General features: G+C 38.6%; 1 protein-coding gene across 1 annotated transcript in view; it reads left to right on the forward strand.

Annotated features, from left to right (window-relative positions):
* Positions 1 to 24,406, forward strand: part of VAV3 (vav guanine nucleotide exchange factor 3) — a 352,634-nt gene that overhangs the window by 58,964 nt on the left and 269,264 nt on the right. Inside the window, exon 2 of the mRNA XM_004420752.3 lies at positions 22,792 to 22,908. Coding sequence (XP_004420809.1) covers positions 22,792 to 22,908 — 117 coding nt within the window. The remainder of the gene's footprint in view (positions 1 to 22,791; positions 22,909 to 24,406) is intronic.

A 24,406-nucleotide genomic window follows, 5' to 3' on the forward strand; every position in this document is an offset into this window, starting at 1 on the left:
TCGCCCTTCTAGGTGGAATAACCATTCCATTCTTTGTGCCCTCAGAAAACCACACATGTGCTTCCATCATCTCCATCATATTACTTGAACTATCTTACTGAATTCCTAGTTGTTTGTGTGTTTGTTTCTCTGATGGATAATAAGCTCCTTGAGGGTAGGCATTGTGTCTAGTTCATCTCTGCCTCCTCAATACTCACAGGATGTTTACTGACAGATGGCCTGAGTGTATCCCTTTCTCAGACTGAAATGTTGACTTGTTAATTTTGTTAGGATGAAGAATCTTCCCATTACTTAAGACTGTTTGTAAATTGAATTACATTGTATACAATATGTTAAAAGGTGTTTTGTGCTTGTTTCCTTACTACAGGACACATCCAATATAACACTCAGTTATTTATATTCTTGTATAATGTATAATCTCTTGCATGTACATTTTACTTATATATTTTATGAAAGAGGTGTTTTCTGCAGATGTATTTTACAGGAGATCCATTTTAAATACCAACAAAGCTCCCAGTGCTGTGAAGTATCTGAGTTAAGTGTAATGAAACATATTATAGTAAGCCAGGAATCTGCTGGCTGCTTCGTATTGCCCTGCAGGGATCCTAGAGGTTAAAGCTTTATTTTAGAAAATAAGCATCTTTACGTTATTAATGTAAACTGATATATTTAGTAACAACGCAATTATAAAGAGATCCTTGCCTACTAGGCTTGGTGTACAGGGCAGAAAAACCATGCTTCACTCAGAAGGCAACTGGCCATGGTAGAAACTCACTATTTCTTCATGGTGTTGATGACAAATATTATTTTCTCACATACTTCTTTTTCAAAGTTAAAACAGCTTTATTTTTCTTCCTTGTAGATGAAGAATACTTCTACTTGTAAAAGTAATTTATACTTATGAAGAAAGTGGAAATAAGATGAAATCTCACTACCCAGAGATGAACATTATTGAATTAATTGTATATGTGTACATTTGCACGTATTATGTATGTGTTTTCACATGCTCACACATACCCACCCATATTTTACAAAATTAGATCATACTACAGGTGCTGAGTTGTCATCCGCGTTCTTTTTTTTTTAACTTAATAATGTCAGTGATTTATCAATTGAATCAAATTATAATGACATTCTTTACTCACAAGAATAATAAAACCTCTTATCTAAAATCACTAGAGAATAAAACATTCTATCGAATAGTGTCTAGATTAGCTGTTTGCTTATTCATATTTTTAACTCTTTCTTTTAATGAAAAAAAATTCCTAAAGTGTGGCATACACTAGTGGTTCAGACACTGGATTTTATTGAACAGTGTGGGGAACAATTATAGCAACATATATTACAATTACATTATAAACATTATATTACAATTATAGCAAATAAAGACAGTCATAAAAATCACATAAAATGTCTTAATGTCTACTGTCACCTTCATTTCATAAAAGAGAAGACTGATTCTAACACCGTAAATGTGCGAAGGTTATAATCTCAGAATGCCAGACAGTCATTCAGGAAGTACCACCATGAGGGCTCAGATAAGCGGTTCTGAGGAACCACCCCAATTTGTACTTACTGAGTTAATGTGCAATATGCAGGATGTATGCGCATGATGTGGTGCAGGAGGCCAGATGAGGCGACTTGCTGTCCAGGAGGATAAAAGCCTCTGGATTTAGCTGGGACTGTGGGATTCCTGTTGCCATGCGGGTAGCCCCTTCCTGCCTCACTTCCTTCCTTTTTCTCTGTACTGGCTTTCTCAGCTTTCCCTATGCCCCAGCCATCCATGTTGCTTTTCATATCTACCTCTCCTTGTCTTTTCTCTGCCTTTTTTTTCTTTCTCTGCTTTTCCAAGTCTTACAGTTTCCCCTGCAGAGAAAAGCTGATCTTTTAAAACACAGTCCTCATTTCCTATTTAGTTGGTGAAATAGTCAAAGGCATTTATTAATTCGGTTGTTCATTCAACACGTATTCATCACTGTCTCTCTCTGGGCAAAAGAGATGCAAAGACAGCCCCAACCTCTGCCCGTGAGAGTGCTCAGGACCGTGCCAGTTGCTTTGGGTCTTGAGCACTTGTGGGCAGTTGTCACTGCTGCTCCTTGTTCCTTGTGTTATGCCCTCTGTGTACTGGTTTAAGCCTTGCAATAGAGTTGAGACTTCTTTGGGTCAGTCTGTTTTTCCCCCTTAGATCTGTTGAGTGCTGAGCAGTGTCTTGCACAGAGTAAATGTCTTTTCCTGCCTATTTCTGGGGAGGAGCTTTTTGAGCATCTGATCAACGTTTGGAGTCAAACTCTTTAGTCTCACATGTGGCCTAAATTATAGACTAAGTCGCAAATGCATCCGATTCCCTCTCTAATACAAAATAAAAACAGCAGGTTATAGGTCTGGAAAGTATTATAAATAGAATCTGACATTCCTGTGGACATAATTTTTTAGAGGTTGAATCTCTGACTAATAACTGAATGCCAGTCTTTTTAAAGATAAGATTGCAAGCACCATGTAGAACACAGCTCCCCATACTGTCTCCCCGCCCCCCATGCTAGTACATTAGGCTTGGGTTGTGATTAGGTTTCTCATGTTAGGAGATTTTGTGTTTGAGGAACTAAAGGACTTTATAGTAAACATAGATTGTGGGCAAGCAAATTGGTGAGTAAACAGCTTAAAGTTTTATATATTTCCATTGACTAACATTGAATAATAAAAATAATACACTAGATGAAAAGGATATACCTGACATTTTAGATATCTAATTGGTAATATTGGCTGCTATGCAATTAATTTGATGAATGAGGACAATGGTGATCCCGACGATATTGGAAAATGGATAATTCTTGAGTGGGAGAGAGGTTGGGGGCGCTCTGCTTGCTTGTCTTTTTCCAAAGACCAGTTCTTAAGGACTTGCTCAAGTGAAGTCTAAGTCTCTAAGTGGAGAGCTTTATCAATTGATTTCTTTTTAACACTTGATTTATGTCCGGAGTGTTCTGCCAAATGCACGTTGCCTACTAATATTTTACAGAAATGTCTCTGTGGCTCTGCAGCTCTCTGATCCCTTGAGTTGCACGTTATGTGTCTGTGTTGTCCTGGTGGAATCATACTCTTGCACATGCTGTGGCCGTGGGGGGAGTGTGTGGCACCTCCTCTAGTCGGGAGAGTCGCTTCCTACGTGGAGTCCAAGGTGAAAAAGGATCCCCATTGGGGCAGATGCATGACATTTCTCGTATCACCTCACTAAACATCCCTCTGTGTGACAGTGGTTCCCTGGTGTTACTGCTGAATCGCTTCATGAGTAAATCGCCAAGAACTTCATGTGCACAATAGCGATAAAGCATTTTTATATTTCTGGGTGATTCATGTTTACTAGATATAAAATTTAAGTTGTACAAAAGTATGCAAAATCTATATGTAATTGATTTCTGAATAAGAAAGACATATGGTTAGAGTGGGATTGTTATTTAATAAAATGTAAATAATGTTACTCTCTTTTGTTTATTATAAATCTTTCAGAAGTGTCCAGAAATCAATGAAGTAGCCGATCACCTAGAGTTTTCTTTCCTTTGTCATTAGAATATCTAAAAGTGGTGGTTAGAGTAGTAACTATGAAGCCAACCTCCCTCAGTTTGAATTCCTGCTCCTCCTCTTATTGACTATATGATCTTGGGCAAGAGTTTGACCTTTCTCTATCTCTGTTTTGTCATCTGTAAAATGGGGATAGCAACCTCAAGGATTTTTGTGAGGATTGAAAGGGCGCACCCACTGCGTGTGTGTGTGTGTGTATGCGTATGTATGCCCACATTTATGCTTAGAATGGTGCCTACCACATAGTAAGACCTGTATAAATGTTACTGCTACTAATTATTATTATTATTTAAATTCTTGCATTATTTTTACTGCAGCAGATGACAAATGATATGAAGGAACACTTTTGTAAGTACAGTGCAGTCTTGCGCTGCGTAACAATGGTTTGGTCAATGACAGACTGCATATACGACGGTGTCCCATAAGATCAGTACCATATAGCCTAGGTGTGTAGCAGGCTATACCATCTAGGTTTGTGTAAGTATACTCTATGATGTTCACACGATGAAGAAATCGCCTAACGATGCATTTCTCAGAACACATCCCCGTTGTAAAGTGACAAATGACTATAAGTAGAATCCGAATATTAGTTATGGTTCTCTTTGCCTTTGAGGAAATCAGGTTGGTTTTAGCTGCCATCTCTTGTCCTGTGGGTAAGAGTCCAGTGCCTTCTCTAAGAAGTCTCTGCAGGCTTGGGGCTTAAGTTCTCGCAGTCACTGTGGCCCCACTTCTAGCTCCTGCTTCCCTGCCTCCCCATAGCTCTTTTTTTCTCTAGATCTCAAACTGACTGGGACAACTCAGGCCCTTCCTCTTGATTTCTCCTCACTCCCCGGATCCTCTCACTAAGCACTTGGGTTGGTAGCAGACTTTATGGGAGGTTTGGACAGTGGAGGGGAGAAGGGCTTGAATCGATGGTAAATAATTGACAACACGTTTTGTATTACACATGACTATCTACTGGGCTAGAAGGCAAAATTTCCATATGATAAAGAAATTCTGGGTGTGTGGTGGGCTGGGCAGCTTCAGGCAACCAGAACACCAGAGAAATGAGTTTATTCTCCTCTGCCATTAGGGGTACCTCTGTGGGGAAAATGTGTGAGAAGGTACATTTGATAATTGTATTAACTTGTGAGCAAATAGTGTGAAATTTAAGATGTCTTTCAGTGACTGTTTCAGGTAAAATACTGTAGCATTTGACATCTGCCATTAAAAAAATAACAATTACTAGGAAAGCATTTATTGTCCTTAATTTTTAATTATAGAGAGTAACATAACCAGATTTTCCCTCTTTTTCTCTCTCCTGACTCCCCTCCCTTTTTTCTTGTGGGCTGCCTGGTAAGATTTAGGAATCATTTTGTTTTTCCAAACACTTAATTTCATCATAATGAAATGTCTAGTATAATAAGATTTGTATTATTTTGCTTATAATGAGATTTTAGTTGGTTTTAATTGGGATATCAAGAACTTGTGCTGAAATTTTCCACAGTCAGGAAAAAAATCTGTCATAAGAGGACGTTTTACTTAACGATAAATTGGTGCCACTTTAAATTTGTATTTTTTCTCCTTCTCCCTTTTCTTCTTTGAGTACTGAAAATTGCGTTTTTATCTAGTTTTCACATTTACTCTATGCAGTGAGAACTACTGAATGAGATTTTTCCTCAGAGTTATCCATGTGTGAAAATTTACTTTAAAGGAATAAGCATTTAATATACCATTTGTTTGGAATATGGGCTTTAGCAAATGTTCGTGCCTGAAATGCTAAGGAATGTCCATCTCTAGTCTGTTATGGAAAATAATTTAACTATTTACAAGAATGCTTTTGAAGGATGGCAATGGCAGCCATTAAACTGTTGCAGCTACGGGTGCTTTGACCGGCTTTGATACGACTTACCTTCACCTGCTAGGAGACTTCCTTTACAGCAACTGATGTGTTCATGGTAAATCATGATGTGCTGTTCTTGCGTGGAGGCGGCCTTGACATTTATCTTGTGTAGTTTTGTTATTTTGTGATCTTGTGGGGATATTAATGAATATAGCAGCCTACTTAGGAAAAATGTTGGATATGGTAAGAACAATGCCATATTTGGCGCTTAATCTTTTAAAAATAGGTTCCAGATAACCTTGCTCAGAAGAACACATGGGCTCTGCAGAAGTAGATTACTTTTAAGCAAACACTCTTTTGCCCCGAGATGAGTACTCCTGGGAAAGGTATTTTCCTAGATGTATAAAAATCAAACTTTAAAAAGAAGTAAATATTTAAAATTTAGCCTAGAAAAATATTAATAGAAAATCATTTTAAATGTTTTTATGGATTCTTACAAAATAGTCCCAAAATAAAATTGTAGTGCTAGAAATGAAAATGGTCAGTGTGAACATCTGACTCCTGAGTATTATTTTCTTTGTAGGGTGACACTTGGGCTTTAGCAACTTGACCAAATTTTTTTACTATGAATACATTTTTTATTTTTGTACTTCCTGGTTTTGGTAGAACTATTCTGGTTGTTTCCATTCAGAATCATCTGGAAGATTCTTTATATTAGCCACTAGAGGCTAGGCAGCACTTAGCCTAGTCCTAAACCCAATATAGGTGAGTACATGGGAAAGAGACAAGTAAAGCTAACATCGAAACACTAATGCTAACATTTAAAATGGATGTTGGACAAAAAAGAAATTGAAATTATGTGATGTGATGGAAGTGTTAGCTAATGCTCTGATGGTAATCATTTTGCAATATGTAAGTGAGTTAAGTCGACATGTTGTATACCTTAAAACTTATACAATGTTATATGTCAATATATCTCAATAAAGCTGGAAAAAAGAGTAAAATGGGTATAGGATTGGGGGAAAATCTAGGCCAAGAAAAAGTTATCTTTGTCTTCTTCAGACTCGAGAGCAGGGAGTATGACATGAGCAAGACCAATACTTGATTTGCAGAAGTTCAAGGAAAAATATTTAATCACAAAATAATTTCATAGGATGCCTATATATATATTTTTTTGTGTGTGTGAGGAAGATTAGCCCTGATTTAACATCCATTGCCAATCTTCCTCTTTTTTTGCTGAGGAAGATTAGCCCTGAGGATGTTAGCCCTGGGCTAACATCCATGCCCATCCACCTCTACTTTATATGGGTTGCCACCACAGCATAGCTTGACAAGTGGTGTGTTGGTCTGTGCCCAGGATCCAAACCTGGGAACTCCGCACTGAAGTGAGTGCACGAACTTAACCACTATGCCATTGGGCTGGCCTCTGGATGTCTATAATTTTTAATGAGTGCATATTAATTTAGTGCATTTATTGCAGTCTTTATATATAGATATATAGTAGTCTATCCCCTCCATAACTCACTTTTTGTCTTTTTTTTTTCTTATATAAGGTCAGTAATATTTTAAATATAGCCTAGATTCAGATAGTAGGAGGAAGTTGAAGGAAAAGAAAAGAACCAGAAAAGTCAGAGAAAGGAAGTTTACAGGAGAGTGAAGAGAATAGTAATGATGCTTACATTTCCACAAGTTCTTAAGGTTGTATGCTGATCCTTGGACTGTGAACTTCTTGAGAGAAGGGGCTTGTCTATCTTCTCTTGTATCTTTGGCATCTATCCTTGTATCAGCCCTAGTATCTTTGGAATCAGCCTGTGCTTAACAAGGTGCCTAGCAGTTAATGGGCACTCAGTCAGTGCTTAATGAATGAGACGAATTAATGAAACTTAGATGTCTTGTAGATTATCTCACCTAATACAACAGACCTGTTAGGGAAATATGATTATCCCTGTTTTAGAAATGGAGAAACCATTTGTAAAGACTCACGGGTTAAATGATTGCCTAATAATGACAGTTCCGCTAACAGTGGTATTCTATTATTACATATTAATCGTATAGAATTGGGAATATATTTTATTTCATTGATATATCACTTTATAATAAATAGCAATATGTAGTGAACACTTACTGCTTACTAAAATTATGCTTGACAGACATAATTTCAGTAGACTGAGTACTGTTCTATGGAAGAAGGTAGAATTATCTACATTTTATAGTTTGGGGCTTAGAAGTCAAGTAAACTTCCTAAGTTCACTTAGCCAGTGGGTGGGTGTTTTGAGTGCAGGCCTGTCTGACCCCTGAATCCATTCTTAACCACTATACTGAATTACTTCCTTACAACCACACAGTTCTTGATGGCAGAGCCAAGATTTGCATCCAGGTCTTTTGTTCCTAGTTCTTATTCCCCTATATATTCAGTATGTTTTGTGTGTGTGCATGTGTGTGTGTGTATATATATGTGTATATAGTTATGTGCCGCATAACGACATTTCGGTCATATACATGCATATACAACGGTGGTCCCATAACATAAGTACCATATAGCCTAGATGTGTAGCAGGCTATACCATCTAGGTTTGTGTAAGTATACTCTGTGATATTTGCACGAGGATGAAACTGCCTAACAACCCATTTCTCAGAACCTATCCCTGTCGTTAAGTGACACATGACTGTAAATGTATATATATATAGTACTTGCCCTGTGTTAGGCTATGTTCAGGATATAACAATGAATGAAAAATTCTGTTACTATAAAATTTGGTACATTTTATAATGATATATGATTAAAGTGATTAAAACCTCTGAGAGGAGAGAATGACCAGCTCTACCTGGAGTTATCAAGGATGGCTTAACACAGAAGTGTAATTCGATTTGGTGTTGTGAAAGATGAGGAATATTCTAGGGAGAGGAAGAAGAAGGGAAGAATGACTATGTAATTTATTGTCAAAACAAGAAATTTTTTTTTAATAAAAGGGAGACTATCAACGATTGCAGTAGGACAACAGATCTTAAACAAAGACTGTCCATGGTAAATCAAGACAATGGTCTTCCTGCAGAAATGCCATTCTAGGCAGAGGGAATTACATTTGCAAATTACTGTTTAAAAATCACATAACACAGCATTTTAATCGGTGTTGGGTAAAAAACAAAATTAGAAACCCCACAAAAACCTACTCCACGTCTGCTTTATGGGACGAGGGTGGCAGTAGATAACTACTGCTGAAGAAACAGCGTGTCATTATTTACATGGAGAAGATAGTTCTAGAATGATCTAGTATAGTCTGTTTAAGAAATTGTATGATCTGAAGTATCTTCAATTTTTGGTGGAAAAATGGCTAAGTTGGGTGCAGATTTGGAGACTGTGGAAGTTAAGGTATTAGACAATTGGGGATAAAGAAGGATAAAACATTTAATTCATTGGAATTAAGTTCACCAGGAGATTTGACTTAAAGAAGGAAGACTACAGATATCTGGCTGTGGAATTCACAGAACTTGGGTTAATCCATTTATTTTTTCTTTTTAGATTTTTCCATTACCTGGAAAATAAACAATGGAAATAAAACATTGTTAATTTGGTAGTGAGCTCAAGACAGGTGTGGTGATAATGTGGTGAGAGGTATTGATGATTATTGAACAGGTTTTCTAAACAGAGTACAAATCTCCTGGATTTAGAGATGGCAGAGTTGATTGGAAGGCTAAGAAAAAGATGGGAAAAAGAAGGCTAAGGAGTGCTTTCTTTTAATTAGGATGTATTTCTACCTGGTTAAGTATTCTACTTGGTTAATATTTCCAGAAGGAAATATATAGAAGTAGTGATATTTATTAAGAAAAAAATTGTGTGCATGCATGTGTATGTATAAATATACAGATAATATATATGATAGATAAAAATATGAGCTATAGTTCAGTTCTTGTTAATATAGTGATTTTAGTGCAAATCCTATGTAACTTAGAAAAAACTGCAACTTTATTTTAATAAAATAAATTATGAGATAGCAGGCAGAGCTAAAACCTGGAGCATAAATCATAAAGAATTGTCTCTCTCAGGTGATAAAATCAAAAGTGATAAGTATAGTTTGCATAAAATTTGGGGATGATGCTAAATTGGGAGGAGTGTGGGTGCAGATAGAATAACAATTAGAGAGGGTAGAAATGTGGGTGGAAAATAGAATGTAATTTGGCACAGGAAAACAATGACTGATCTGTATGAGAAAAATTTTTTTCCAAAGTTATTCAGTTATTTAAATTTGCTCAAAGTTATTCAGTGTGTAGAAGAAGCCTGCTGAAAGGCATTAAGAAATAAAGTGATATTCTCCTTTGTAGGTGAGGGAAGGAAGAGGGGAAGGGAGGTTGCTTAGTCTAGAGTTAAGTATTCTGCTGATCTGCATGCAGTTAAAACATTTTTTGTTGGTTAATTTTAGAGAAAAGTTTTTTCTCTAAAATGCCTTTTTTTCCCCTGAAGTTGAAATTACTTGGGGAAATGTATATGCTTCATTCTTAGCTGTGCTACAGATTACCTCTTTCAATAAAAATATCACAGTATATGGTTAATAACAATGTTCTCTGTATTATTTTATTATGCCAGTAAATGTAATAATGTTTTCAAGATTATAAAGCAGCCATTAATCATTCATTTTACTTTATATACAAGAATTAACATAACTATTCTTAAGTATAATCCTAAGGATATTTTACAAAATAACCTCCAAAAATTTTGAGATAGAACCAGGATAACAGACTGGCTGGAGCCCAGATAATCTGGTATTTTATAAAATTAATAATTATTCCAAATTTAACAATGTAGTTTTCCCACTTTGTCACACACAAAAAAAGACAAAGCAGAAAATGAACTGGAAAGATTAAAGGTGTTTCAGAAAAATTAATACATATATAGTCTTGGTAAGAAGGTCAAACAAAGTCAAGGTCATGAGACATGAGAGAGACCCAAGCATCTGAGCAGTGGGTGACTTTGGTGCGTGGGCTGGGATCTCGTACTGGCCCTGGCTTGACATGAACAAGGTTTTGAACTGAAAATTAAGACATAAGGCTGGCAAAATATTTAAAAGTTTTTCTGAGCATGAAAGGCCATATGAGAGATGTAGTTTGGGTGTTTTGATATGGGGATTTGGGGGGCATTTATGGAGATAGAAGGACAGAATATTAGATTTTAGATTTCCTAGAATATCCATAAAAAGTCAGAATGAATAATTGCTGATTTTATGTATTTCTATCCCAAAGAACAATTATTGGAATATTTAATACAGTCCTGATACAATGATTTAAAACCAGACTAAATGTTCTTGATATTGCTGTTTTTAATAACATTCGCTTGGTAGGTCACTACAGCCGGAAAAAAGTGCTCAATTCAGTCCATGGTGGAACCCATTCAGATCAAAGCTGGCTTCCCAGAGCTTTCCTCAAGTATGCTGCCTGAGTAATGGGCTGCAGTCACCCTCTGTTGCTGCTTACTGATGGGGTTTGTGGAGCCTCCAGACTGAAGAGTGTCCACACCAAGGTGTGACTTGTTCCAGAGCCTTGGGTTGTGGGTAAACCTCTGAGAAGAGTGTTCTTTGACTTGTGAAAAAGCACTGACAAACATACCATCTATTTCTAGTTTAACTAGCTTGTATTTAAGGAAAGCAAATTGTACTTTCCTTATTTTTTTTGCCTTTGAATAGAAAAAATATAGTTGGTAGAACACGTGTTAATGTAATGCTTCCAGGTGTGTTTTTGTTATATTTCTTAAAAAGCCTCATTTTTAAAGTTTTTCCCAAGTACAGGTTTGTTTTTGTTTTTTGAAGTGTTAGTTTATCCTAAATACTGGTGCAGTGCAGTGACACATCTCTGGGATCTGTTTTGGGGGACTGAAGGGTGGGGAACCCATCTTAGCTCAGTCATCCTCTTAGATTTCTTAAACCTTTGTGGGCAAAGGAGAATAAAGGAAGTCCTGAACTTTGCTGCAACAACTGAAGTTGGCTGTAATATGTTTTCCGGAGGAGTGGTGTTCTCCAGGCTTTTCTTAGGGCAGACGCCAAGTCTGTTTAAGCCACAGGTGCCTGCTGTTTGGTCCTAACCCTGTTGTCGACCCTCCCCCCTCCCCCATGCAGGCAGAGTAGCATGGTGGGGAAGAGTGCTGGCAGGGCTCGGGTTTGGCTCTACTAGTTCTTTGCTACCATGACCTTGGGTTATTTACTGTGTCTCAATTCCTCGTGTATAGAATGGAATAATAGAGTCTTCCTCATAGGGTTGTTATGTGCATTAACTGAGATATTGCATGGAAAGTGCTTAGTGCCAGACCTAGGACATACACCTTTACACTCACTGATGTTTGTAGCGTCATAAACATTATTATGAGGCATTGCCTTGTCCTTTTGGAGAAATGAATTCTGAGTTCCAGTTGGGATCCGGCCCCTGCCTACTTTTCCAGCCTCATTCATCTCCTGTGGCTCTTGCCTGCATTCGCTGCAGAGGCGTGAATTACTGCATTTCCTCCAAAAGGCCAGGCCTTTGCTTCTCCCCCTACCATTTCTCAGGACCTTTTGTTCATCCTCGGACGCTGAGTTCAGCCACTTCCTTGGAGGAATGAATCTCAACCTACCCCCTTCATCAGACGGAGAGCGTCCTTTGTGCTCTCACTAAACCCAGTGCGTGCCTCTCTACTTGTCACACTGGAATTGAAATGCTGTCTCTGTTCGTTTGTTTCTCTCCCTCACAAGATTCTCATCCCCTAGAGGGCAGGCCCTGTGACTCCCAGCTCCCTGGCTTAGGCAGTGTTTCCACACAGGAGACAGAATGTCATCGTTGTTAAAGGCATGGCCTTTGGAGCAACAGCCTGGCTTTGAAACTTTGCTCCCCCATTTACTGGCCATTTGACATAGGGCCAGTTACTTTACCTCTCTGTGCCTCAGTTGCCTCATCTATACATGGGAATTATAATAGTACCTATTCCATAGAATCAGGGCCAATTAAATGAGGAGGGAGAGACTCAGGCTTGACTTGCCCCTCCATTCTTTACTTCCCTTTTGTATCTCCTGCCACTCAAGTCCTGCTGGGCTGTACCATGCGGTGAGGTGGAAGGGGTGGCGGGCAGGCAATGGTGGGCTAAGCGGTAAAGATGGAGAGGATGGGGACTCCTCAGCTGTGCTTCAGGAAGTCTGAGGAGTTCTGTGGCTGCCTCCTCAGGTGGCTCTTTGTGGGAACGGGAGGTGCCTGAGGTGGGTCACTTGCAGTCAGACCTCCTTGTTTTCGCTTGCATACAGCTCTCTTCCTTTTAGATCAGACTCAAACACACTTAAGTTTTGTTTTAGTTCTCTGGATTAATGGATTTGTAAGACTCATCTCTAAAGCAACATAGATTTGTGTCACCACAAGCTTCTTCCTTACTCTGCGTGTTGTCTCTAACGAGGTACCACCACAGCTCCCCTCCTTCTGGGGTAACACGATAGTGGTGATTCTCACTCCCTGCTTCTCAGGGGGTGGTTCTCGAGGCTGGTGTGCTGTTCTGAGGATCCTCTGCCTTGGGAGGGCAGTCCATTTCACACTAGATGGGCATGTGAGAGACTGATTTTCACTCCCATGTTCGCATTAGCAGCTGATACTGCCATCACTGCCCCTCTGACTACTACCACTGCTTCATTCTACTCTTATTATTACTATCACTGCTGCTATTGCCATGCTGTTACTACTCCCACCAATATCAAAATCCTGACTTTTAGCTACTGCATAAGTGCCTGTTTTTCTGTACCTGTAATAGGAAATCTTCTCTGGAATGTAGATTGGGCCATCTTTAGTGTGCTTCAGTCTAGTTGTGTTCCGGCTAACAGTATGGTTGAGTGTTACTTTTTGTCGTTAAAGGCAGTGGCATGTATTGCTTTTATTAGCAGGTTAATAAACTTAGTAAAACAGATGTTTTGGGCTAATTTTGACCTTTGTACTTCCCAGGCATTCAGTTTTTCAGTGCAAAGACTAGAAACACATAAGGAGGATTAAAGATGCTGTTTGTTAACCTTTTCTTTTTTTTTGTGTCCAGGGGCTAATGCCGAGGTTGACAGATACCCTTCAAACTGAGGGTGTAAGTTCCTGCCAAGGGAGAGGGGTACAGTGCTCCCTCTCATGAAGACAAAAGCTGTTGAAAGCAGCAGAGGGCTTATGTGTGTGTGTGTTATGGTGACAGCTGGCCAGGGACCCTGACAATCAGTTACCGGGCCATCATTGAGTACACACCAGAGGCTGACAACCCAGACTAGAGATGATGCTTATGAACATAACTGCTTAATAATTTAGAATCTTTATTTATTTATTTATTTATTTTTTGTGAGGAAGATCAGCCCTGAACTAACATCCCTGCCAATCCTCCTCTTTTTGCTGAGGAAGACTGGCCCTGAGCTAACATCTATTGCTAATCCTCCTCCTTTCTTGGTTCCCTTTTTCTCCCCTAAAATCTTTATTTTATTTATTATTATTAACATCGCCAACTTCTAAAAAAGTTTTTGAGGTAATTTAATAAAGAAAGACATATTGATAACTAACATAGAAGTAAGAAGATACAATGACAATTTAATGTAAAATTTCACTATGAGTTCCCTGGCTGTCAAGGAAAGGTTGCTGTTTATTTTTTTATCCAGATAAACTGTGTCATCATTCATTGATCAATTTATTCAAATATGTGTCGGTTATGAAAGCTGTGGGGATATAGAGATGAAATAAACGTAGTCTCTACTCTGAAAAATGTATAGTCAAGACGTTATTATAGGGGCTGGCCCCGTGGCTTAGCAGTTAAGTGCGCGCGCTCCGCTACTGGCGGCCCGGGTTTGGATCCTGAGCGCACACCGACCACCACTTCTCCGGCCATGCTGAGGCAGCGTCCCACATACAGAAACTAGAAGGATGTGCAACTATAGTTGACATACAACTATCTACTGGGGCTTTGGGGGAAAAAAAAAAGGAGGAGGATTGACAATAGATGTTAGCTCAGAGCCGGTCTTCCTCAGCAAAAAGAGAAGGATTAGCATGGATGTTAGCTCAGGGCTGATCTTCCTCACACGCACACACACAAATAATAAATAAATAAATAAATAAAACTGTTAAAAAAAAGAAAGACATTATCACAGGTGTGAGCCAGGTGCTAGAGTGTACGGGATGCGTGTGTTTTTACAACTTTGCCCCACATTTATGTGCTTAATTGTTTCAATAAAGTTACATATAACCCATAAAAATACTTTATCATTGAAGAAAAATGGAAAAAAAAAGGCTATAACTTTAAATATTATTATATTACTATATTTTTGATTAAGTAAAAAAATTTTATCTGTTAAAAATGAGTCGCAGCCTGGACAATAGTCAAAATGGAAATATTGGCTTTTAGTTGACTGAAAATAGGGGAGTTTTGGTTTAGTAATTTGAGTACAAAATTAGAGCTAAGATACAACCCTCCTTCATTTCTGGCTTGCTTTCATGAGTGTCTTTAGAGTCTTCATTTATTTATAATAATAGGCTCAAGAGGAAAATAATTTGAAGATATTGTGCTGTCCTGAACTGATGCTAAGTGCAGCATACTTATTTTATAATTATTCAGAAGGCATCTGTAGGTGTGAGTTCTTCATAGAACAATGCCCCTTCCATTGGGACCCACTGACTCACAAGGGAAAAGGGCAAATGAAGTCTCCATACAAATAAAAATCATTCTTCTTTTATTTTCTTTCTTTTTAAGTTTCCAAAAGTCGTAAGATTTAGCTCACCTAATTTTAAAAGACAAATGTAGAGGGAGAGAAGGGAAGCTATGGTGAAAGGGACACAAATAGAAAACCCTAGTAAGGGGGAAATTTGATTTATTAGTATTTCCCTTCCATGTCTTCCTGCCTACTAGTTCTACAAAGGATGATTTTGAGCCCTTTGGAGAGGGATAGAGGAGGAGTTAGAATGACAGGGGTACTAGGGAGAGATTTGATAAAGTCTAAGCTCTGGCTCAACCAAGAAAGAAAACTCTTCTTGTACTTTAATATTTGTAAATGGGCTTCATCATGGTCTCTTCTGTGCCTTTTAAAACTGTCAATCAGGGGCTGGCAGGTGGCACAGGCAGTTAAGTGCACGCGCGCTCTGCTGCAGCAGCCCAGGGTTTGCCGGTTCGGATCCTGGCCACGCACTGACGCACCGCTTGTTAAGCCATGCTGTGGCGGCGTCCCATATAAAGTAGAGGAAGATGGGCATGGATGTTAGTCCAGGGCCAGTCTTCCTTGGCAGAAAAGAGGAGGATTGGCAGATGTTAGCTCAGGGCTGATCTTCCTCACACACACACACACACACACACACACACACACACACACACACACAAAATAAATAAATAAAACTGTCAATCAGCCTATTAACGGCCACTGATAATTCGGATGATGCCAAACTCTCAAATTCAGAGTCTCTCCTTCAAGCGATAATAAGTGTCCTACCAAGAAATGAGACCCTGAGAACTATTTTCTTCATCAGACTGCCTGGCTGTTGGTATAGGTCCTTATGAAAATTGCAGTATGTCAGCAAGTCTGCATGGTTGAGAAGCTGTGTTAGAAATCGTCGACCTTCCCGTGAGATACCATTTCTCAGTTGAGATTGAAGTAACTCATTTCACAATAAGCTGTGGAGGTTTTTCCTGTTATGTAGCCTCAGTTAACACAACTAGTCCATTATTGCTAACAATTTTAGAGAAGTAAATGTTGATTCTTTTAAATAAAAAAAGGGAAGCGATCCTGTTTGCATTCATATCGTTGAGAATAGTCAAAATGACTCTTATAGACATGGAGAAAAAGGAGACCATACACTTTATAAAAGGAAACCATACACTTTATAAAAGGAGTAGAGGGAAAAGAGAGATTCTTTCGGAGTTTTATAGTAAACTTGAGCAGTCTGACCTTTAAATGTTTCCTTTCTGTAACATCAGTATTGAAGTGGTAACACGGAGGCTGCACCTTGAAAAGCCACTTAGTTTCGTCTGTTGTGATAGCTATCTGGTTATGAGACCTAGAGAACTGTGGCCTGATGTATAATTTTACGCTGTCTTAGATGTTGATGATGTTAACTTTCTTCTTTGAAGGTTATTTGCACCTTTGTGGAGTGCTTTTTTACCATTTTAATTCTTCAACTTGTAATAAATAAGCAAGCTGTTAATGTATTTCTGAAGAGGCAGAGAGGATGAGCATGGTGGTTGAAGACTGGTGGCTGTGTTATTAGAATATGTCACTTGTCACTGGATATACCTGGGAGAGAGGTTAGGCAGCATCTCATTAGTGGGACTTTCCATATGTGAAGATGAGTTAATTGACTCAATCTGTGTTTTCTTTTCACACAGCCTGTCCCCCTACTTGCTAAGTTACCATTGTCAGTGGATGCCCCTACTGTCCATGCAGTGCCCAAGACAGCCATGGCTATAATTCTTAATTCTTCTGTTTTCTCTCCCACTCCCCCCACTCCACACATCATATTCCGTCAATTACCAGGTATTTCCTTTCCGTATTGCCTCCTAGAGTTCTCTCCATTCCTCCTTCTACCATCTTAGTCAAAACACCATAATTTTTCCATTAAATAAATATGACAGCATCCTAATTGTCCTTGTCTTGCCTACCTACCCCAAATTATCTACCTAATAAAGAGAAAAGGAAAACATTTAATTCTGCAAACTGCAAAATGCAGCTAGTATAACGTAGTAGTTAAGGATATGGGCTCTGTAGCCAGAATGGCTGGATTCGAATCATGACTCCATTACTTTGGCAAATGCAGTTATATCAACTTGGGTAAACATCTAAGCTTCAGTATATATAAAAGAAAAAACTTAAAACTTTCCTAATTGAGTTGTTATGAGGATTAAATAACATAAACATTTAGCGTAGAGCTTGGTACACAGTAAGCACTTAAATTACTATAAGAATAGTTATAAAATGCAAAGCTGAGTATTCCACTCTCTTATTTAAAACTCTTTAACCTCACCACGTCTTCTAGGGTAAAGCCCAGATCCCTTTGGCTTGCTGTGTAAGTCCCACCTCCCCTGTCCAGACCTGTTCTCACCGCTCAGCTGCAGAGTGTTGTGTCTGTTCTGAACCACTTCCACTGCCCCCAGTAGTCCATGCCTTGTCTTGTGCTCATGCGCACGCTGTGCTCTTTACTTGGAACACCCTTCTACCCCGAGTCTGACAATTTCCTTTCCCTCCCTGAACATCAGCCAGTCCTCCTCTTCTGGCTGACTCCCACTCATCTTTCAGGTCTCATCTCATCTATCACTTATTCCAGAAATAAGTGTCTCTCATGCTCCAGGACTCCCAAAGAACCTTGAATGCCTTCTTCATAGCAGTTGCCATGCTATTGTGTAACTGTGCATTCATTTGTCTGTATGCTCTGCTTGACTAGAATATTCCTTTTGAGGGCAGAGTTTCGGTCATGTTTGCTTTTTTTTAAATACCAGTGATGGGCAGTTTCATTCAGTTAACATGTGTTTAATAAATGAATACATCAATATTAATTGGGGGCATGTTTTATGATGCCTAGTACATAACAGGCACCTCATTAATATTTGTTAAATGAGAAAATGCTATTTAGACCTTTTGTGTATCCTTAATTTTGATAACTATTTTGTAGGGATACATTTAATATTTAAAAAATCATAAAGTTATTTATTCTGATTCCTGAAATCCTAATCCTAAATTCTAACAAATCCTAAAGTTATCCCATGTAAATAAACTAGATGATTTAGCAAAGTTGAATAATTTTTCAAACATCAGGTATAGTTATGAAATAATGAGATGTATTTGTCCTTGTGCATCATAAACCATCTCTAGAAGAAGAATGTTTTAAGTTGCTGCAGGTAATACAAAGGGCTATCAGATGGCTTCTAATCTCAAGGAATTTATAGACGGAGGAAAAACTTAAACTAATAATATTGTGTCAAAACACAGTCACATCTCTAGGCATAAAACAAACTCATGTTCATCAGTTGTCTTCAGTGAACTTGTTTCCTTTTTCTTAACAGAGTGAGAGAAGAGTTGATTATTATGCATTCCACAAAGAAAATTATAGAATTATCTGAGAGATGTATTGGAGATCAGTTAGGCCAATCTTGTTTACATTAACTCTTTCTGTTGCAAGTGATGGATTGCTTAAGCAAAAGGTGGGGTTGTTGGTCTATTTGGTGTAATTGGCCCATGTAATCTACGAGCAGCCTGGTGCTCAGAGTTGGGTTTCTAACTACCATTTACAGTAGGAATGGAAACAGATCTGCTTGGTGAAATGGCTGATTCCAGAACTAGAGCAGAGAAAATATGAGGTGGGCCTGGAACAACTTGATATAAAAAAATGAAGAAAATGGAGTCATGTCAAAAGGGCGCATAAACCAGTTTGAAGGGACCCCCAGTAGACAAATTTGGGACAATATGAACATCAAAAAGAATAATGATGGCAATTGATTATTACACAAGCAAAAACAAAAAAAAAATGGTGAGGAGGAGAAAGGGCAGGGGAAACTCTTTTTTAGGTAAGAATACCAGTTAATAAATGTGGAAAGAATGATAGAATTAGAAAAATCACTATTTTGCAGTCCCATATGGAATAATTGAAGCAAGGATTATCACTGAATGCTAAATCCATGGTGAAAAATTATTGGGAAATAGGATAGCCACATGGTACCAAATTATTACCCCCAGGTTTTTTACTGATATAGAGGGGGGACATGTACCTTTACAATAGAGAGATGTGGCAGTAACCATCTTAATCAAGTGAGCAAGTTTAGCATGATAATAATGGGATAACCTAACATTTTGTGTCTTCTGATGTGATGAAATATCAAGTTCACAGTATGAAGTATTTTTGCCAAAACTGTTTAACTCGAATCTAGACTTAGCTTTTGGTTCACAGGAAATGCAAGTGATGGAGGAACAGGTTTATGGTGTCATGAGGACACAATCAGACAAATGCAAAATGTGGGACATTCTGTAAGACACCTAGTCTGAACTCTTCAAAAAGTCAATGTCATTAAAAAAAAAAGCAGGAGGATAAAAGATACTGCAAAGACAAAGCAACCAAATGCAGTGGGTAAAACTTAATTGGATTCTAGATGTGGGTGGGGGGCGTGGAATAATATAACAAGACACTGAGTGGGGAATTGAGGAACTTTGAATATGGAATGGATATTAGATAGTAAGGAATTATTAATTTTCTTAGGCGTGATAACAGTATTATGGGTATGTAGGAAAATATCCTTATTCCTAGGAAATGCATGCTGAGTTAGTTATTATGATGTCTGCAACTTCCAAATACTTCAGCAAAATGAATTTTATCCATAAATAGGGAAAGGATTGGCACACAGAAGCATAGCTAGTATGTTACAGTTGTTAAGTGGAGTGTTCATTGTACTATTCTTTCAACTTTTCTTTTGGTTTGAAATTTTTAAAAATAAACTGGAAAAAGGAAAAGTTCGACATGATGAAAACAAAGCAGAAGTCTTGGGGTTGGCAGGCAGGCTGTGAGGCCCAGCTCTGTCCAGGGCTCCTACAATGGCATTAAGGCCCCCGTCCTTTATCCCTCAACTCTGTTCTGTACTTGCAGAGAGCCGGACACCTGTAAGCATCAAGTGAAGCATGATCCTACTGTTATTAGCCACCTTTTGGATGACTGTGAAAAGCTCCAGATAAGATTAATAGAGAAGCTTGGGGTAGAGCCTTGTCTTATTCATTTTTAGCGTTTCCAGTGTCCGGAACACTGTAGGCATTCAAAAACTGTTGAAAAAAATACATAAATAAAGGGGTGATGAAATTTGAGGATTGCCTGGAAAAGCGAGAGCATACCAGTGACCTTTTTTAAATCCAGTAAATATTTGTGGAATTTAATAGAATTGAACCAGTTAAGGGGCAAATAAGGTTAAGATTGGTTCCAGAAGTAAAGGGAAGGCCTGTTTTTAAATCTTCTCTTGTATGCATGCAATAATGACCACATTTCATATTTTTTTTTAACTTTCAATAATAATACTTTTCTGAATTAATGATCAAAGCGCTGGAGTGGAAGTCTGCGGTAGTTTTTCCTACACAAGGGGAAAATTTGAGTTTGGTGAGAAATCTTCAGAGGGTGGCATGTGCAATTATGCTTTGTTCCTTGGTGAGCTATGAGTTGGACACTTAATTATGTAAAAAATATTGCAAGAGAGCAGTTGCATAATCCTCAAGAGAGTAATTATTGTCTATCTTGGCAGAATGCAAGGCTTTTAATCTGTAAATAAGCAATTCTATGTAGAAGAGTTACATGCGGAGTGATTCTGTATCGTAAAGGTCTCTTATGAATTTTTTAAAGTGAAAGCAGTGCCTGCATGTGCCCATTGGCTGCTGCCTGTGTGCATCAAAGGGTTTATGATGCTTCCCCTGTGGTTTTAACCCCTCCTGAAATATTTAAGCCTCTGAGAAGGATTCCTGTAAAGGCTAAAACTACATCTGAGTTAAGCCCATGAAAAATCTGATTGTTTCAAACGTAGAGGAGGTAAAATATGCTTTCTGCAAATTAAAAAACAAACCAAGATGAAAGACACAACAAAATAAAACATTGACAGTGCTTAAAAAAAGAAAGCAAAGATGCAATAATTAGCTAATAGTTCTCTCAGTTCTTGGAGGTTAATAATTTTATTTTTATATGTGCCATTTCCAAAAAGAATTCACTTTCGGGATATGTGTGTACTTTGCTTAGGTGGATCTGAGTCCTTTAGATACTGAAAGTACGTTCTGTTGGTTTTTCAGGTTGTCATTAGTGTTTTCCTGCCGTCTTGTCCCTCCTGTTAGTGTTGTTGAGCTGAGCATGCTCTTCTTGAAGGTCAGCTTCTCCACTTGAGCACCAGATCTGCCTCCGCTTTGCCTATGCAACAACTTCATTTGGGTGACTGTCCCTCTCTCTTGCATAACCAACTTTCCCCTCTCTATCAAGTTATTTCCATCAAAATAGAAACATGTTGTAACAGCTTCTGTTGTTTTTAAAAGGCCCTTCTTTGACCTCTCTGACAACCTCCTCAATCCTCAATCCGCTTTGCAGCAAAACTCCTCACGAGTCTATATTCTATCTTCACTTCCTCTCTTCCCATTGTCTCTTGGACCTGCTGCAGGCAGCCTTTCACCCCGATCCTCCACACAGAACCTGCTTGTGTCAGGTGTACCCATGACCTTCACACTGCCAGATTCCGTGGACAGCGCTTGGTCAAAATCTTATTTGACCATCAGCAGCAGCTGACACAGTTGATCACTCCTGCCTAGGAACACTTTGGTTACTTGGCTTCAGGGAAAACCTGTTCTTCCTCACTGGGCACTCTTTCTCAGCCTTTTTCTGGGCTCCTCCACTTCTCCTGATCCCCTGAGATAGCCTGGCCCCAGGTCTTCTCCTCTGCTTTCTCCCAAAGTCATCTGAGACAATGTCATGGTTAAAAATGTTCTGTATACTCTAAAGACTCCCAAAGTTATGTGTGGATTATGCTTCTGTACCCTGGACTCCACTTGTATATTCAGTTGCCTGCTGCCCCGCATCCCACTGGATGACTAATAGCCGTCTCAAATTTAACATCATCAAAATGTAACATCTGGTTTTCCCACGGTTGTGTCTCACCTGGATTATTGCAGTAGCCTGCTATCTGGTTTTCCTTGTCTGTATCCTTACTCTGGCCCCTTTCAATCTATATTCAAAACAGCAGCCTGAAAGACCCTTATAGAACATCAGATCATCTCTCTTCTCTGCCCCAAGGCCGCCAATGACGTCCCATCTCAGTCAGAGTAAAAAGCCTGTCCAACAAGGTCCTTCATCATCTGACCCCATTACCTTTCTTGCTCCCTTCTACCTTTCTCCTTGTCACTCACTCTGCTTCACATTGGCCCCTTCCTTAGACACTTCTGCCTCAGGGCCTTGGTATGGGATGCTAGTTTAGGCTGCAATACTCTGTTTTGTAATTCTGCATGGCTTTCTCCTTCACCACCTTCAAATCTCTGCTTATCTGTCCTCTTTTCACTGACACCTTCTCTAACCATTTAAGCTCCTGCCACCCCACCCCCACCATCTTTTATCCTGATCCCTCCTTCTGGCTTTATTTTTATCAATTACGCTTAGCACCATATGCGAATAAAAATGTTTACTTTGTTTTTGTTGCTGAGTTTGTTTTTGTCTGTCTTCTCTTATTAGAAGGTAAGTTTCATGAAGGCAGAAATTTTGTCTGCCTTGTTCACAGCTGTGTCGCCTGTGCTTGAGAGAGAGTGGGTACTCAATATATACTGCTGAAGGAGCAATTGAACAGCAGCCTCGAAAGCTGGTTGATTCTTCCTTGTCATTGTTATAGCATTCTGGGTATGGGAGAGGATGGATGGCCTTCGGAATGTTTCACTATATACTAATAGCTGTTTCCCCTTCCTCAGTTTCTCTGTTTAAAGAACATAAGGACGTTCCTCACCGCCTGTTGCGAGACATTTGGAATGCGAAAGAGTGAACTCTTCGAGGCGTTTGACCTGTTTGATGTTCGTGACTTTGGAAAGGTAATTGCATTTTACTTTTATGTATTTTTTTATTGGAGAGCATTTAATCAAATACTTATTGTTTCTTGTTGAAGTAGGACATGTGACTTAGTGGTCTAGGTATCCAAATTCTGTAGTTAAATTTCACATGTAGGTGGCTTAGCAAAAGCAACAAATAGCAGCAACAACTGTCCAAATGAAATTAGAATTATTTTTTGTTTAAAGCAGAATAGGGGGAATCTTTTATCTAGAGGTAACTTTTCCTGCTGGTTACCTCAGAGGGTAGGATTATTATTTTCCATCCTTTAGATAGTTTGTTGGGCCCTCATGTCCAAGGACCAGTATTCTCTCCCTCCGGTCTTCTCTATATCTGAAAAGCACCTGATTTTTGTAAGATGAGAATTTTATGTCGCCCCTCTCTCTATTTTGACACTTGAGTAGGTGACTTGGGGGAGACATGAATCCCTGAAATGTTTGAGGTTGTTGAATAACTCCTCAGATTTCAGCAGACACATGTTGGATTTGTTGGATTTCAATGATATTTGTCACATGGAAATTATTTTATGTTTACTGTTATTACTTGTGTGTACACCAAACACTTGTGTATAATAGGTGATGGAAATCATCCTTTCAAAAGTTTTTGAAGTGATTGGGCATGAAGTTAAGCTTCTTGCATGTAAGGAGCCATAAAAGAATCAGGTAATTAAGGTAACATTATTTTAGCCCCTGCTGACGTAATTAAATTATGAAAATAAGCATATAAGAAGGGAAAAAACTAAGTGATATTGAGAAGTTTGCCCCTACTCTTGTAATTCAGGTGCTAGTCTTTCATCAAAAGCTGTTTGAGAGTGACATTTTGATTTCTAAGATGTAATATTTTGGTTATAAAATAAAAAACAAGCAGTGGATTAGTTTGCTTGGCAATGGGAATAAATAGCACAAACTTGAAACAGAAACATAAGAAATATGATGCTAAAATACAGCCAGTATGAGGAAGCTACCCCACCCGGGGAGAGAGAAGGCTTGGGTTCTTGGCCCAGAGTCACTTTGTAATCTTCTGGAAGTCACCAGTCTTCTCAATCATCAGACTACCTGACAGCTTGGAAGTCTGTACAAAAGGAAATGCATATAAGAACATGGTTTTTCAGATTTTTTTCCTTTGGCAAGCTGTGATTTAACTGTCTTGAGGTCCAAAAAAGTGACAGAGGATAACGTATGATAATAAATACAAGGAACTGAAAATCAGTTCTAAGCCTTCTAGTGAGGAGGAGGTAGCATATTTGTCTCTGGCTATGAAGTGAAGCTGGGAAGACAGAGGAATCAAGTAGAGTCCCAGGTGAGGAGGACAGTCCTCTTAGCCTTTGGCCCTAAAAAGTGCCAGAGATTTCTTTTTCTATTCTTTGATCCTTCCCCCTATTTAAAAAGAGATCTTCAATTTTTCCTTTCCTTCCACCCTCTCTTTTGGGGAAATGAAAAATGAAAATGAATTGGGGAAATGAAAATGAAGAAAAGTCTTAAC

Source organism: Ceratotherium simum, chromosome 2, assembly GCF_057802395.1.
Source record: "Ceratotherium simum simum isolate JZ-2026a chromosome 2, ASM5780239v1, whole genome shotgun sequence".
Classification (NCBI taxonomy): domain Eukaryota; kingdom Metazoa; phylum Chordata; class Mammalia; order Perissodactyla; family Rhinocerotidae; genus Ceratotherium; species Ceratotherium simum.